The sequence below is a fragment of the Heloderma suspectum genome, chromosome 9, assembly GCF_057233095.1.
Source record: "Heloderma suspectum isolate Gila_16-S chromosome 9, 16-S_ref, whole genome shotgun sequence".
Classification (NCBI taxonomy): Eukaryota; Metazoa; Chordata; class Lepidosauria; order Squamata; family Helodermatidae; genus Heloderma; species Heloderma suspectum.
The window spans coordinates 6,055,065-6,066,410 of record NC_139466.1 but is presented as its reverse complement, the minus strand read 5'-3'; the positions used below and the strand labels follow the sequence as shown (position 1 = coordinate 6,066,410).

Here is an 11,346-nt window from a genome sequence, read left to right as displayed (position 1 = left end):
GCCAATGACAAGCTTAGAGGGTGCTCGCGCTGTCTAACGGAGAGAGAATGGAACTCGGTGCGCATGCTCAGGAGTCGTCGCCCCCCCCCGTTTAATAGACCTCGCCCTTCCCACCCTCCCCCCACCCGCCGCTCCTCATGAGGGGGCAGCAGGGCCTTTTCCTCGTCGTCGCCCCGAGGGATAATGACACAACGACTGTTCTTGTTTTAAGCAGACGTTTCTCAACTACTGAGGTAGCTAACACAATGAATGCAGCCAGCCGTACCAGTGGTGGTTTTCTTTTATCCCCCTGAGGCATTTTGGTGAGGAGGTGGCACTCCTATTTTGGTTCAGGCGAAGACGACTGACCCTGTGTAAGATTATCTTCCAAATTCCTAAGAAGGAATAACAAGCCTGAGGTGAAATATTCATCTGTACAAGCCGCTGTGCTTGTCAGAAATCTCTCCTCGTATAAATAGCTCTAGATTTACAGCCTTCCTCAACCCGGAGGCCTCCAGACGTGTTGGACTGCAATTCCCATCATCCCCAGTCACCATCCTACTCCCCCTATCATTTGCCCCTTGTTGGTACCTAAGAAAGGCTGACACAGCTTTGCGATATGTGGTGGAATAAATTCATTACATTTATTTCTACAGCTTAGGCCAGCCTTCCCCCAACTAGATGGCGTTGTTAGATGGGGATGCTGGGAGTTGTAATCCAACATGTCAGGAGGGCACCAGGTTAGGGAAGGGTTAGGGCCTCATGGATTAGGCTAAATCTGGATCATGCTCGGAGATTTAAAAGTGGGGCGATACAATTTCAAAGCACAGAATGGTGTTATCTTGGAAAGACTTTGCATTTGCCCCATGTAGAAGTCATTGTGGCCGCTCTAGAGTAACCCAAGTCATAGCAGCAAGGGCATTGTTTTGTGATGTGTGTATTCCATACCCTCCCAACATTTTACAGACTAAAACAAGGCCATGCCTGTAACTTCTCAATTCTCATGCCAAGGAGCTATGCCAGGCCTCCCCTACTATCGTCCTTTTGCTTGAAGACTGCTCCAGGATGGTCAGGCTTCAAGCCTGGAGGATCTACTTAATTGTTTACTAGCAACCCAAGATCCACCAACCAGAGCCAGATAAAAAAGATATATAGTTAGAATTCAAGAATTCTGAGCCCAGGAATTTGTTTTGAGGGAAGTATCAGAACTAAATGGAGCTCACAGTCCGCCCACACAAAAATCCCCTCCTGGTTATCTCAAGCTTTCTTCTTTTCAGCAGTATAATTTCAGACCGGAGGAGAGTCATTTTGTTGCTGCTCTTGTTAAACAACTGGGAGTCAGAAATCCTTGCCAAACTACCACAAATCAGCTAGAGATCTACAGTAGATTCAGATGTACCTTCTGCCTAACTCTGCTCTACTCTGCCTTCTGCATGCTGTAGACATTTACCCAATGGTCTTCAGTCTTTTGACAATTTAAAACCCCCGATAATTTTTGTTCTTTGGAATAAAGATATACTAGCAAGACATGGTTGTCCTAAAGTAGGTCATCATTAGCTCGGAAGCTCCAGCGTGTGAAATTAAAGGCTGTGCACTGCATGGCAGCTTAGTGTTCATGCAAATGCCTTTACTTGCATGTGCACTAGAGGTAAGAGGCTCAGAGATTTAACTTGTAGAGAGCAGGGTGAAGAATGACAGTTCTAGTAGCTCACACTAAATTTTAACAAAGCATCTCCCAACAGACAAACTAGGGCTTGTGATTTTCCAGGGGCAGATTCTAGAAAATAGGGTCTGTCCCTGGTAAACAGGAAGAGTTGTAGCATATGGTATTATTCAGTAACAATGTGCAAAACAGTCAGTTTAGTGAGTGCCTGTTTTGCTCTACAACAGGGGGAGGAACCTTTTTCCTGTCTAGGTCAGGGTGGTGTAGTGGTTAGAGCATTGGACTGGGACTGGGAGATCTGGATTCTAGTCCCCACTCAGCCATGAAACTCACTGGGTGACTTTGGGCCAGTCACTGACTCTCAGCCTAACCTACGTCACAGGGTTGTTGTGAGGATAATATGGGGAGGAGGAGGACTACGTGAGCTGCCTTGGGTTTCTTGTGAGAGGGAAAAAAGGTGGGATATAAATATAATAATGATGATGATGATTGCATTACCTCAAGCAAAACGAGTCAGGGTCCACATTCCAGCAGTGGCCAGATCCCAAAGCAGGTGAAGTTACAGATGTGACCCTTATCTTGTTCAGTATGCCAGGGTGAGGAAGGGGACAGAGAGACATCGGCATCCAGGAATACTTGTGCAAGTTTCCCTCCATCAGCTTTGTAATTGGCCAGAACAGGTTGGAGCAAATACTATAAATAACCCAGAGCAGGATCGGTTATAATATGTGGCTTGCAAAAATGGGTGTGGCCTGGGGAGAGTCCAGAGGCCCACATGTGACTCACACAGGCCACAGGTTCCCCAGCCCTGCTCTGCAACAAATTAGGAGAATAAACCAATATATTATGTGAGCTTTTATTATGAAGAAACATCCTGAAGCTTCACAGTCTTTATATACAATTTATTTTAGTTCCTTGAAAATAAAACTTTGATCATGATCATGCTGACAAGTTAAACTAGTCCCTCTATGGTGGAAAAGCATGCAGCCTGGGTTTTGAAATCAACATCCCAAGAGCAAATATATTGTACTGTCATACACAATAGAATGATAACAAAAATCAAAGGGAAAAATCTTGAGCAAGAGAGCCATGAGTGACTTGTCAACAAGCTGTCAGATGAGATTGCTGGAATTGTAAATATAGATTGTCAGTAACCTTTGCTTGGTATACTTAAATATGTACTGCCTAGTTAGATATATCTTCATGCTTCCAAGAATTTTCTTTTGGAAGCGCTGTGGTAATGTTGGTCCAGAGATTGTTTCACTACTAAGTCATGCAACATGACAGCATGAGAGAAATCTGAGCTCGTGATATTTTGTGATACCTAATGGCCATGGTTATTATGCTTTTAATTATCCTAAACTGAATTTGATCAGTTGCACATTTTTTTTAAAACAAAGCCTGGAATCCCTTGAACTGGAACACTGGCAAAATTAAATAGTTGAAATCAGAGCAGCAGCCTAGTTAAGAAAATCTGGCATCCACTTATCCCAATTAGAATTTATTATGAGGCTGTAATAGCATGGCTTAGAAGAACAGGGCAATAATGTAGGGGACCCAGTATGCTGCAATGAATGCTGAAGATATAGTTGTCAATCCAAATGAAGTTATTTGTAATAAGGCTACAATCCCAATCCATTTACCTTGGAATAAACCCCATTAAAATTGGTGAAACTTTCTTCTGAGTAGTCATGTATGCGATTGTGCTGTAAGTTCCATCAAAAGCAAATGGGACTCTAGTTACAGCCGAATCATGTGCATGTTTACTCAGAGGAGATCTAGCAGAGTTCAGTGGAACTTACTCCCTTCATCTTTGTAAACTGCCCAGAGAGCTTTGGCTATTGGGTGGTATATAAATGTAATAAATAAAATAAATTGCATCTACTGGAACAATGTTGTAGCACTGTTGTAGGGACCTGGGAAATGTAATTTCCCCAGGGCACCTGAATCCTTTGTACAGCTGTGTAGCAGTGTTCAAACTGCCAGTAAGAGAGGGAGACCTCCAGATTTTTCCTGGTTGCTGCTGCCAGGTCAGGTATGCAGGAAGGCAGGGGAGGAAGAGTTCTTCTCCAGCTGAGTTTACATTCCATGCTGAAAAAAAACTCACAGGGCTGAAATGTTCACCTCATATTGAAGGCAAGCATTACAAATCACCAAGGTTCATATTATGAATCAGGGAATTACAAATTTTGGTGATGGCACTAAACCCAACTAACTTTCTCCACTGCTAACAGGATTTAGGGTGCTTCCAGACAAGGCTTTTATTGTGCCATCACTCTGCCTCATTTACAAAATTTTATGGGGGGTTCAGATGTCATCTTCCACTCATTGTCCGCCTGTATTTTCCCACTATTTCTTCCATCTTTTTTCTTATCATGGAAAATCTGAAAAGAATAGCTGCACAATTCCTTCTCATTGTTAACACAACCCCTCTGGAAACATCCTTAGAGTGCAATCCTATGCATGTTTGGACAGAGAAAAGGCCTACAACTCTCTGGGGAATGCTGAGAGTTGTAGGCTTTTTCTCTATCTAAACATGCATAGGATTGTGCCCTTAGTCACAACCAGCTTTAGCTGGACACGGGCCATAGTTCCTGAAACTGGAAGGCAGTAGTTCTAAAAAATCTTGAGTGAAATCAGTGATCCATAATTTCCATAGCACCTTTCAGTACACAGAATTTTAGGAAATTGGTCTCTTATCTTGCTTTTCTCTAGCAAGGGCAAACTTTATTATGTTAGTAATAAATGAAATCACAGAATAAAATTCTTGAAAGCAACTGAGTACAGGACAGTAAACCTGCTCAGATGACAAATGGTGAGCATGCAACTTGTAGCATTAGTAGAAATAATGACATTATATTTAAAAGAAAAGAAAATGGTTGGAGGAAAAGAGCAACAAGGAATGAGAAGCAGAACAGAGAGAGAAAAACATCAGGTGAAGAGGTTAATATCAATGGTGTTGGCTTTCAGAGCCCAAGCTCTCCCACTGTGGAGATCTAGATTCCCACTTCTTATACACTTTTACTCAGGATACAGCATCAACTAAGCCATAAAATCCTTCGCAGCCACCTGCATCTTTCTCTTGTTCTAAACATTGCAAGAGTTCTTCAAATTTTATAATTTACCTGTGTCATAGAACAACTTTTAGATGGGGTTGTCACACTAATCCCACCCTAGCTGAGCATTACTGCAACTGTATGGAATAACACCACAGGAAAACCAGCTTCTATGCTAACTTGTATTCTTTTTAAAATGGATTTCAAATCTCAAATATTGTACCAGAAACAAATGAAAATATTCAGAACATTTCTTTTTATCCTGGCCGTTCCCTATCCTGGCCTGTTGATGCTGCACTGCAAGCAAACTAAGCTGTATGTAAGAGGGGCGAATGTATGGCTGTGCATTAAAAGGGCAAAATACAAACAGTGGGACTGTTCACACAATCAAACAGCTTATTTAAGCCACCATGGGGTGCAGCATGCATGCATGCATGCATTTATTAATTACATTTATATTCCACCTTTCTTCCATCATGGAACTCAAGGTGGCTACATGTGGTTCCCAGGTAGTCTCTCCTCCAAGCACTGACCAGACCCAAACCTGGTGAGCTTCAGCAAGGTGGCTGGCTCATGTGCTTTCAGACTATGCCCTGGGCCTGCATGGGCAGGCAGCCATTTTGAATATCGAAGCTGTGACCACAGCTTGTTGTGTTGGCCGAACTCAGCAAGGGTGGGATATTGGCATGGCTAACAAACCACACACAACCCTAAAACAGCCCATGGGTTCCGGGTGGCTTGGTTCAGCCAACACAATACGGAATGGGGTACGGCTACCCTTGAAAGACCAGGTCTGCAGCCTGGGGGTCATTTTGGACTCCCAGCTGTCCATGGAGGCTCAGGTGTCAGCTGTGAGCCGGACAGCGCTGTATCAACTCCATCTGATACGGCAGCTGCACCCCTTCCTTCCCGACCATCTGCTCCCATCGGTAGTACATGCCCTGCTCTCCTCTCGTTTAGACTACTGTAATGCGCTCTACGTGGGGTTACCCTTGAAGACGGTTCAGAAACTGCAGCTGGTACAGAATGCGGCGGCTCACCTGATTAAAGGCAGCCGCCGGCGAGATCACATCACTCCAGTGCTGAAGGAGTTGCACTGGTTACCAGTTGTTTTCCGGGCCAAATTCAAGGTGTTGGTTTTGACCTTTAAAACCCTATATGATTCCGGCACAGCCTATCTTAAGGAGCGCCTCCAGCAGCACCAGACAGGCCGCTTAACAAGATCAGCCTCAGATGGCCTTCTCTCTGTCCCATCAGCCAGGACAGCTAGACTGGTGGGGACGAGGGAGAGGGCCTTCTCTGTGGTGGCCCCCACTCTGTGGAACTCCCTCCCTAGGGAACTCCGTCATGCCCCCTCTTTAATGAGCTTCCATCGTGCATTAAAAACGTGGTTGTTCAGGCAGGCATTTGGGGTGGGTTAAAGTATTTTAGCAAATGTTTTTATTGTAGAATTTTATTGTTTTAAACTGTTTTTATTGTATGTTGTACATCGCCCAGAGTGGCTGGGTGACCAGCCAGATGGGCGATTAATAAATTTAATAATAAATAAAAATAAATAAATAAACAATAAGCCACAGTTGCAGCTTGAATGTTCAAAACTCACCCAGCATGCGCCACAACCTACCATGACTTAAATAAATAAGCCATGGTGGGTGTGGTGATTGTGCAAACCGGGTCAATGACAACAAATCCTCATACTTAATTATCTAGTCACAGAATGCATAGAACAGCTCAAGAATCACAAGGGGGGTGTATATACTTCAAGCAGTGCAACATGCAAAAGCCTAAAAACCCGCTGTTTAGGGAGAATGAAAACATTACAAATGCTAATGGCAGTGTGCCAGAGAGGCGTTCACTTTACCATATATTTTTCTACTGCAAAGTAACCATCAACAGAATTTATGTGCCTCATATTTTACCACCTTCCCCAGTTCTGAATCTGCAAGCAAATATATTGGATAAATTGGGCATCTCAGTACCTATCTTGAATAAAGGACAAAAGGAGAGCCTTGCTGGAACATAGCAAAGGTCCATTTGGTATAGCATCCTGCCTCTTAACAGTAGACAGCCAGATGTCAATGGGAAGCCCACAAGCAGAGTATTAAGCCTCTAATGCTGTTGTTCCTAAATAACTCATGTTCCATGGCATAGTGCCTCTTAACACAGAGGTTCCATGTAGCCATTGTAGCTAATGACTACTGATGGTGGCTAATAACCACTTTCCTCCATAAATTTGCCTTATCTCCTTCTAAAGCTATTTGAGCTAGTGGCCAGGATGGTCCACGTATCCTGTGGCAGCAAGATAAGAGCTATGTGCCTGGATTGCCCCTTTGCTTCTCTTCACCTCTGACATCTGAAAAGAGTGATACAGCTAGATCCTATGCATGTTTGCTCAGAAGTAATTCCCACTGTGTTTGATGGGACTTAGTTCTTTGTAAGAGTTATAGGATTGCAGCTTTAATTGCATTTCAGTCCTGCAATGAATAATGCTAGTTAGCTCCCTACCTACCTTCCAATGTTCCGAGCATAGTTTAACATTCAGATCTAAGCACAGGCTCTTGTTTCACTCTCTTGTGGACATACATCTTGTCTCTGCAATCGCAAAGGGAATATAAAAATATTTCTGCAGCACTATCATGTTCAACTGGACTGGAACAGCAGCTTGATAGGGAAACCTCAAACATGTGGAACAGGTGGATATCGTTTACAGTGAAAGTGTTCTCTGTGTGCTTGGGTGTGAGTTCTGCGCAATGCAGGATAAAATGCCCCACTGATGGCACTGACATTTGTACTAGGAAGAGACTCCAGCTCTTTTCTAGATCCTGACATACTTCAGTCCTGATGGATCTTGCCATGTTAACTGTCCTCAGAACAGATGGAATTATACGCTTTCCTCTTCTTTTGTTATACTATAATCTGTTAGCAAAGTGACACTGATTTCCGAACCTGTGACTGACATAGCCCTGGTAGGAGTATTGTTCTGGGTGATGCTGGAACGTCGTACAGGGATCTTGGTTTTGCAACACAGGACTTCTTTCTTGAAATGCTGACGGAAACTTTTACTCAGCCAGTAGAGTGCGAATGGGTTGACACAAGAATTGCTGAAGGCCAAAGCCCGGGAGAAGATAGTAGCAATAAGGTGGAAGACAGATGTATCTATTGAAGCATGGTAGGTGAATGAGCGATACAGGTAAAGGATGTGGTTAGGGAGCCAACAGAAGGCAAACAAGCCAACTAAGACCAGCACAGTTTTGGCAACTCTCTTGCGAGATTCAATCTGCAGAAAAAAATAAATACACGTGCAAATAGTTTTTGTTTTTTTTTAAATATCTACATATGATTCTTAAAAGGAAATAAACCAAAGTCAGCACAGCAGCAAAGGATAGACTGTAGCAGAGTTACTTTGGATAGGAGCTATAGGTGATGTGTTGGAGGAAACAAAATGAACTCTCTGCACTGTAATTCTATCTATTTGCACACAAAAGAAAGATAAAATTAAATAACATATCACTGTTAAAACAAAGTTCAGACAAACAGTCAACAATTCATCAAACATACTTTGCTCATTGATGGTGTTTATACAAAAAGACATCTAGAATTACTAATTAAACTTGAAAGATTTTGAAAATATGGAATCACCTGCACTATATTAACAGCGTCAAGTAAGATTTCTATAAATACAAAAGATTCACTGAGCAAATCTTCTCTCTGGCTCTTATCCTGGAACACCACCATCAGCATATAGTTTTAAAAAACATATTAAAACAGAAATAAAGCAGGTAAGTGCTTTAAAATCTAATACTGAATTGTTAAAAGGTAGCTGTAAAGGTGTGCTGCCACTTAGAAGCATTTTAAGATTCATGGAATATTTTACAGAATTTAACTGTAGTCAGTTAATTGACAATATTTGACTGGCCGGCATGCTAACCTATATTTACAGCATATTTAATATGCAATCCTACACCCACTTATGTGGGAGTAAGCCCGATATAATGCAATAGGTCTTACATCTGAATAAACATGTATAGGATTGCATTGTTAGACTCCCAATTCCAATAGTTGCCAGTGTTTTCCATTTGAAAACTGGCCATCTAGTTTGGCTCGGTGTTAAAGGCTGGTCTTTATGCCACATTTCATTTGTGGTCAGAGAGAGAGAGAGATGACACACCACGTCTCCCAGCCAGTAGTGAGAGCCATTTGATGTAGGACCTGTAACTCAGCAGCTGAGCACAATCCTTTGCAAGCAGAAGGTCCCAGTTTAATCTATGGATTCTCCAGTTAAAAGGATTCAAAGTATCATGGCTGATAAATACCACTGGGCTACAGGACTATATTGGGCTACTCAGTACAACACAACTTCGTATTTTCATATGAGCATGACTGAGCTTGAAAAGGAAAGCTCTTCCAATCAACCTCTCTCTGCAGTATAGGAAAACATCTATTGCTTTGCTTTCTGCACCTTATCAGCACAGAAGCAGAACTGGGCGTATCCCGTCTCTGCGAACTTGAGTGTTCATTAATGCTAGTGAGAAAATAAGGTCTTGTCTGATGTAGGGGGAAGAGGAAAACAATGTTCCCCATCCAAGAGCGGAAGACTGACCTTTGCTCCCATTGCAGGAGAGCTGAGGATCACTAAGGATTGGTGGTTTGAAAACCATTGTTGTAATCCAGTGCAAAACACATCTCAATTGCATGGTTAATTATTGATTAATTATTGGGCAGCCTTTAACAAGTGAAAATGGGACTTTCCAGGTGTATGGCTTCACCATCATGCATTGATATGACCCTCAATCATGCCATTTCATTGGGCTGATCTACTATTTATTTATTTATTTATTTATTTATTTATTTCATTGCTGTACCACCCAATAGCCAAAGCTCTCTGGGCAGTTCACAATGGTCAGAAAGGAGTCCTGGTACGGGCTTCCAAGGACACAGAGACACTAGATCTTTACCTACCTGTTTACGAGCGTGGCTGTGTTCTTCTGCTGGCATGTTGGATGTACTTCTGTATAGTGTTTTGGCGATAAGAAAATAGTAGATTGATATAATAGCTAGTGGAATAATGTAGAATATCAAGAAGCAAACCAGAGAATGAGCCTCCTGCAAGATTCTTTCAGACACTGGGTAGGGTGCACAGGTTTCAAAGGAGCCATTTTTCTCAGGAATGTGGAAAGCATATAGATCCGAAGACACAGCCTCTGGAACAGCTAATAACATGGAGATGATCCAAACACAGACCACTTTACCACAGGTCTTCAGGACTGCATCAGCCCCTTGCAGTTCCAAGGGTTTAACGATTGCCTTGTATCTAAGAATCACAATTAAGGTCAAAGTATTAGAGGTTTAAAAGCAAGGAACGCTATGCAAAAGAACAAGAAGGCCCCCCCAGGGTCTCAACAACTGTCTTCCTGACATTTTAATACCATTCTTTGTGCACCATCAAACTCCAGAAGTTTTGTTTTGGCCTCTAAATTGTCAAAGTAACAAATGCTTATTTTTTGCATGCTAGTGTGCAATAGAAATAAATTCAATGTTGCCCGGATTTGTTGGTCTCAGTCTGTCAACCAGCAGATGATTTGGTGTTGGGGGTTAAAGCTTTTGGTTTGGCTTCATGAACACCAGAAAACTGGCTGCAAAATGTTTAACACTTCCATTTTTGAGCCTCATGAATTGCTTTACTACACCACTAGATAGCAACAAAATACAGCATAGCTTCTCCTTGCCTTTAGGCAGGGTTGTGATAGTTGTTTTCAAGCTTTTTAAAATGAAAAAAAAAATTCTTCCAGATACTAACTGTTAACTCTAATAATTTTGGACAGGTTTCAAGTAGCCCATACTCTCTTCTCTTAGTAAGAATTCTGCCACATTCAACTTCACAAATTAGAAATAACACCTCACATATCTGAGAACCATTAAAAACATACCATTGTTAATGTTACCATAAAGGAGGTTTTAATCTACAAGCACAATAATCTAGATTTACAGGAAAGACAAAGCTTTTAAATCATGGAAATATCAAAAACTCATTGGTTGGAGTTTTTGCATCCATTCCAGTTCAAATGACATCCCTAATATCAAATGTCTGGAGATCGGAAGTGAAGAGCTGGAAACAAATACCAATGTATTGTGCAGTAAAAGTGTCTGGATCTGGCCATTGAGAGAGTTCAGGATACTGGACTGAATGGCCGAATCCAGCTCAGGTGAATTTTATTCCATATAACATCCCACAGTCAAGCAACCCTTGATCAGTTAAAAGACCTTCAAACTCACCTGTCAGCACTGAGCACAGTTAAAGTGAAGACAGACACTCCGACAGACATTCTCTGAATAAATGACAGTAGCTTGCAGCCGATCCTTCCAAACAGCCAGGTATCCACAATATAACAAGCAGCATCAACTGGCACACAAGTCAACAGAAGAAGCAAATCGCCAAAAGCCAGGCTGGTGATGAAAATATTTGGGACAGTCTGCATTGATTTGATCTTGAAAAAGACTTTAATGAGGATCACATTCCCAAGAAGACCCACCGAAATGATTGTGGCGTATGTAATGTAAATTGTGCAGAGTATCCCCCACCCAAATGAAGCATCTTCAGACCATCTTTCCTGTGCAGTTTCATTGCCAGGTACAGGTGCCTGTTGCTCA

The 11,346-nt window shown here is 42.2% G+C and overlaps 1 protein-coding gene across 1 annotated transcript; it reads right to left on the bottom strand.

Annotated features, from left to right (window-relative positions):
• Window positions 1–4,345: 4,345 nt before the first annotated feature.
• On the bottom strand, window positions 4,346–11,136 carry BRS3 (bombesin receptor subtype 3). The gene is made up of 3 exons (XM_084813649.1): window positions 10,972–11,136; window positions 9,658–10,009; window positions 4,346–7,975 (listed from the first exon to the last, which is right to left on the bottom strand). Exons 1-3 carry the CDS (start codon window positions 11,019–11,021, stop codon window positions 7,580–7,582), a joined length of 798 nt encoding a protein of 265 aa, XP_084669775.1. The 5' UTR covers window positions 11,022–11,136; the 3' UTR covers window positions 4,346–7,579.
• Window positions 11,137–11,346: the final 210 nt, after the last annotated feature.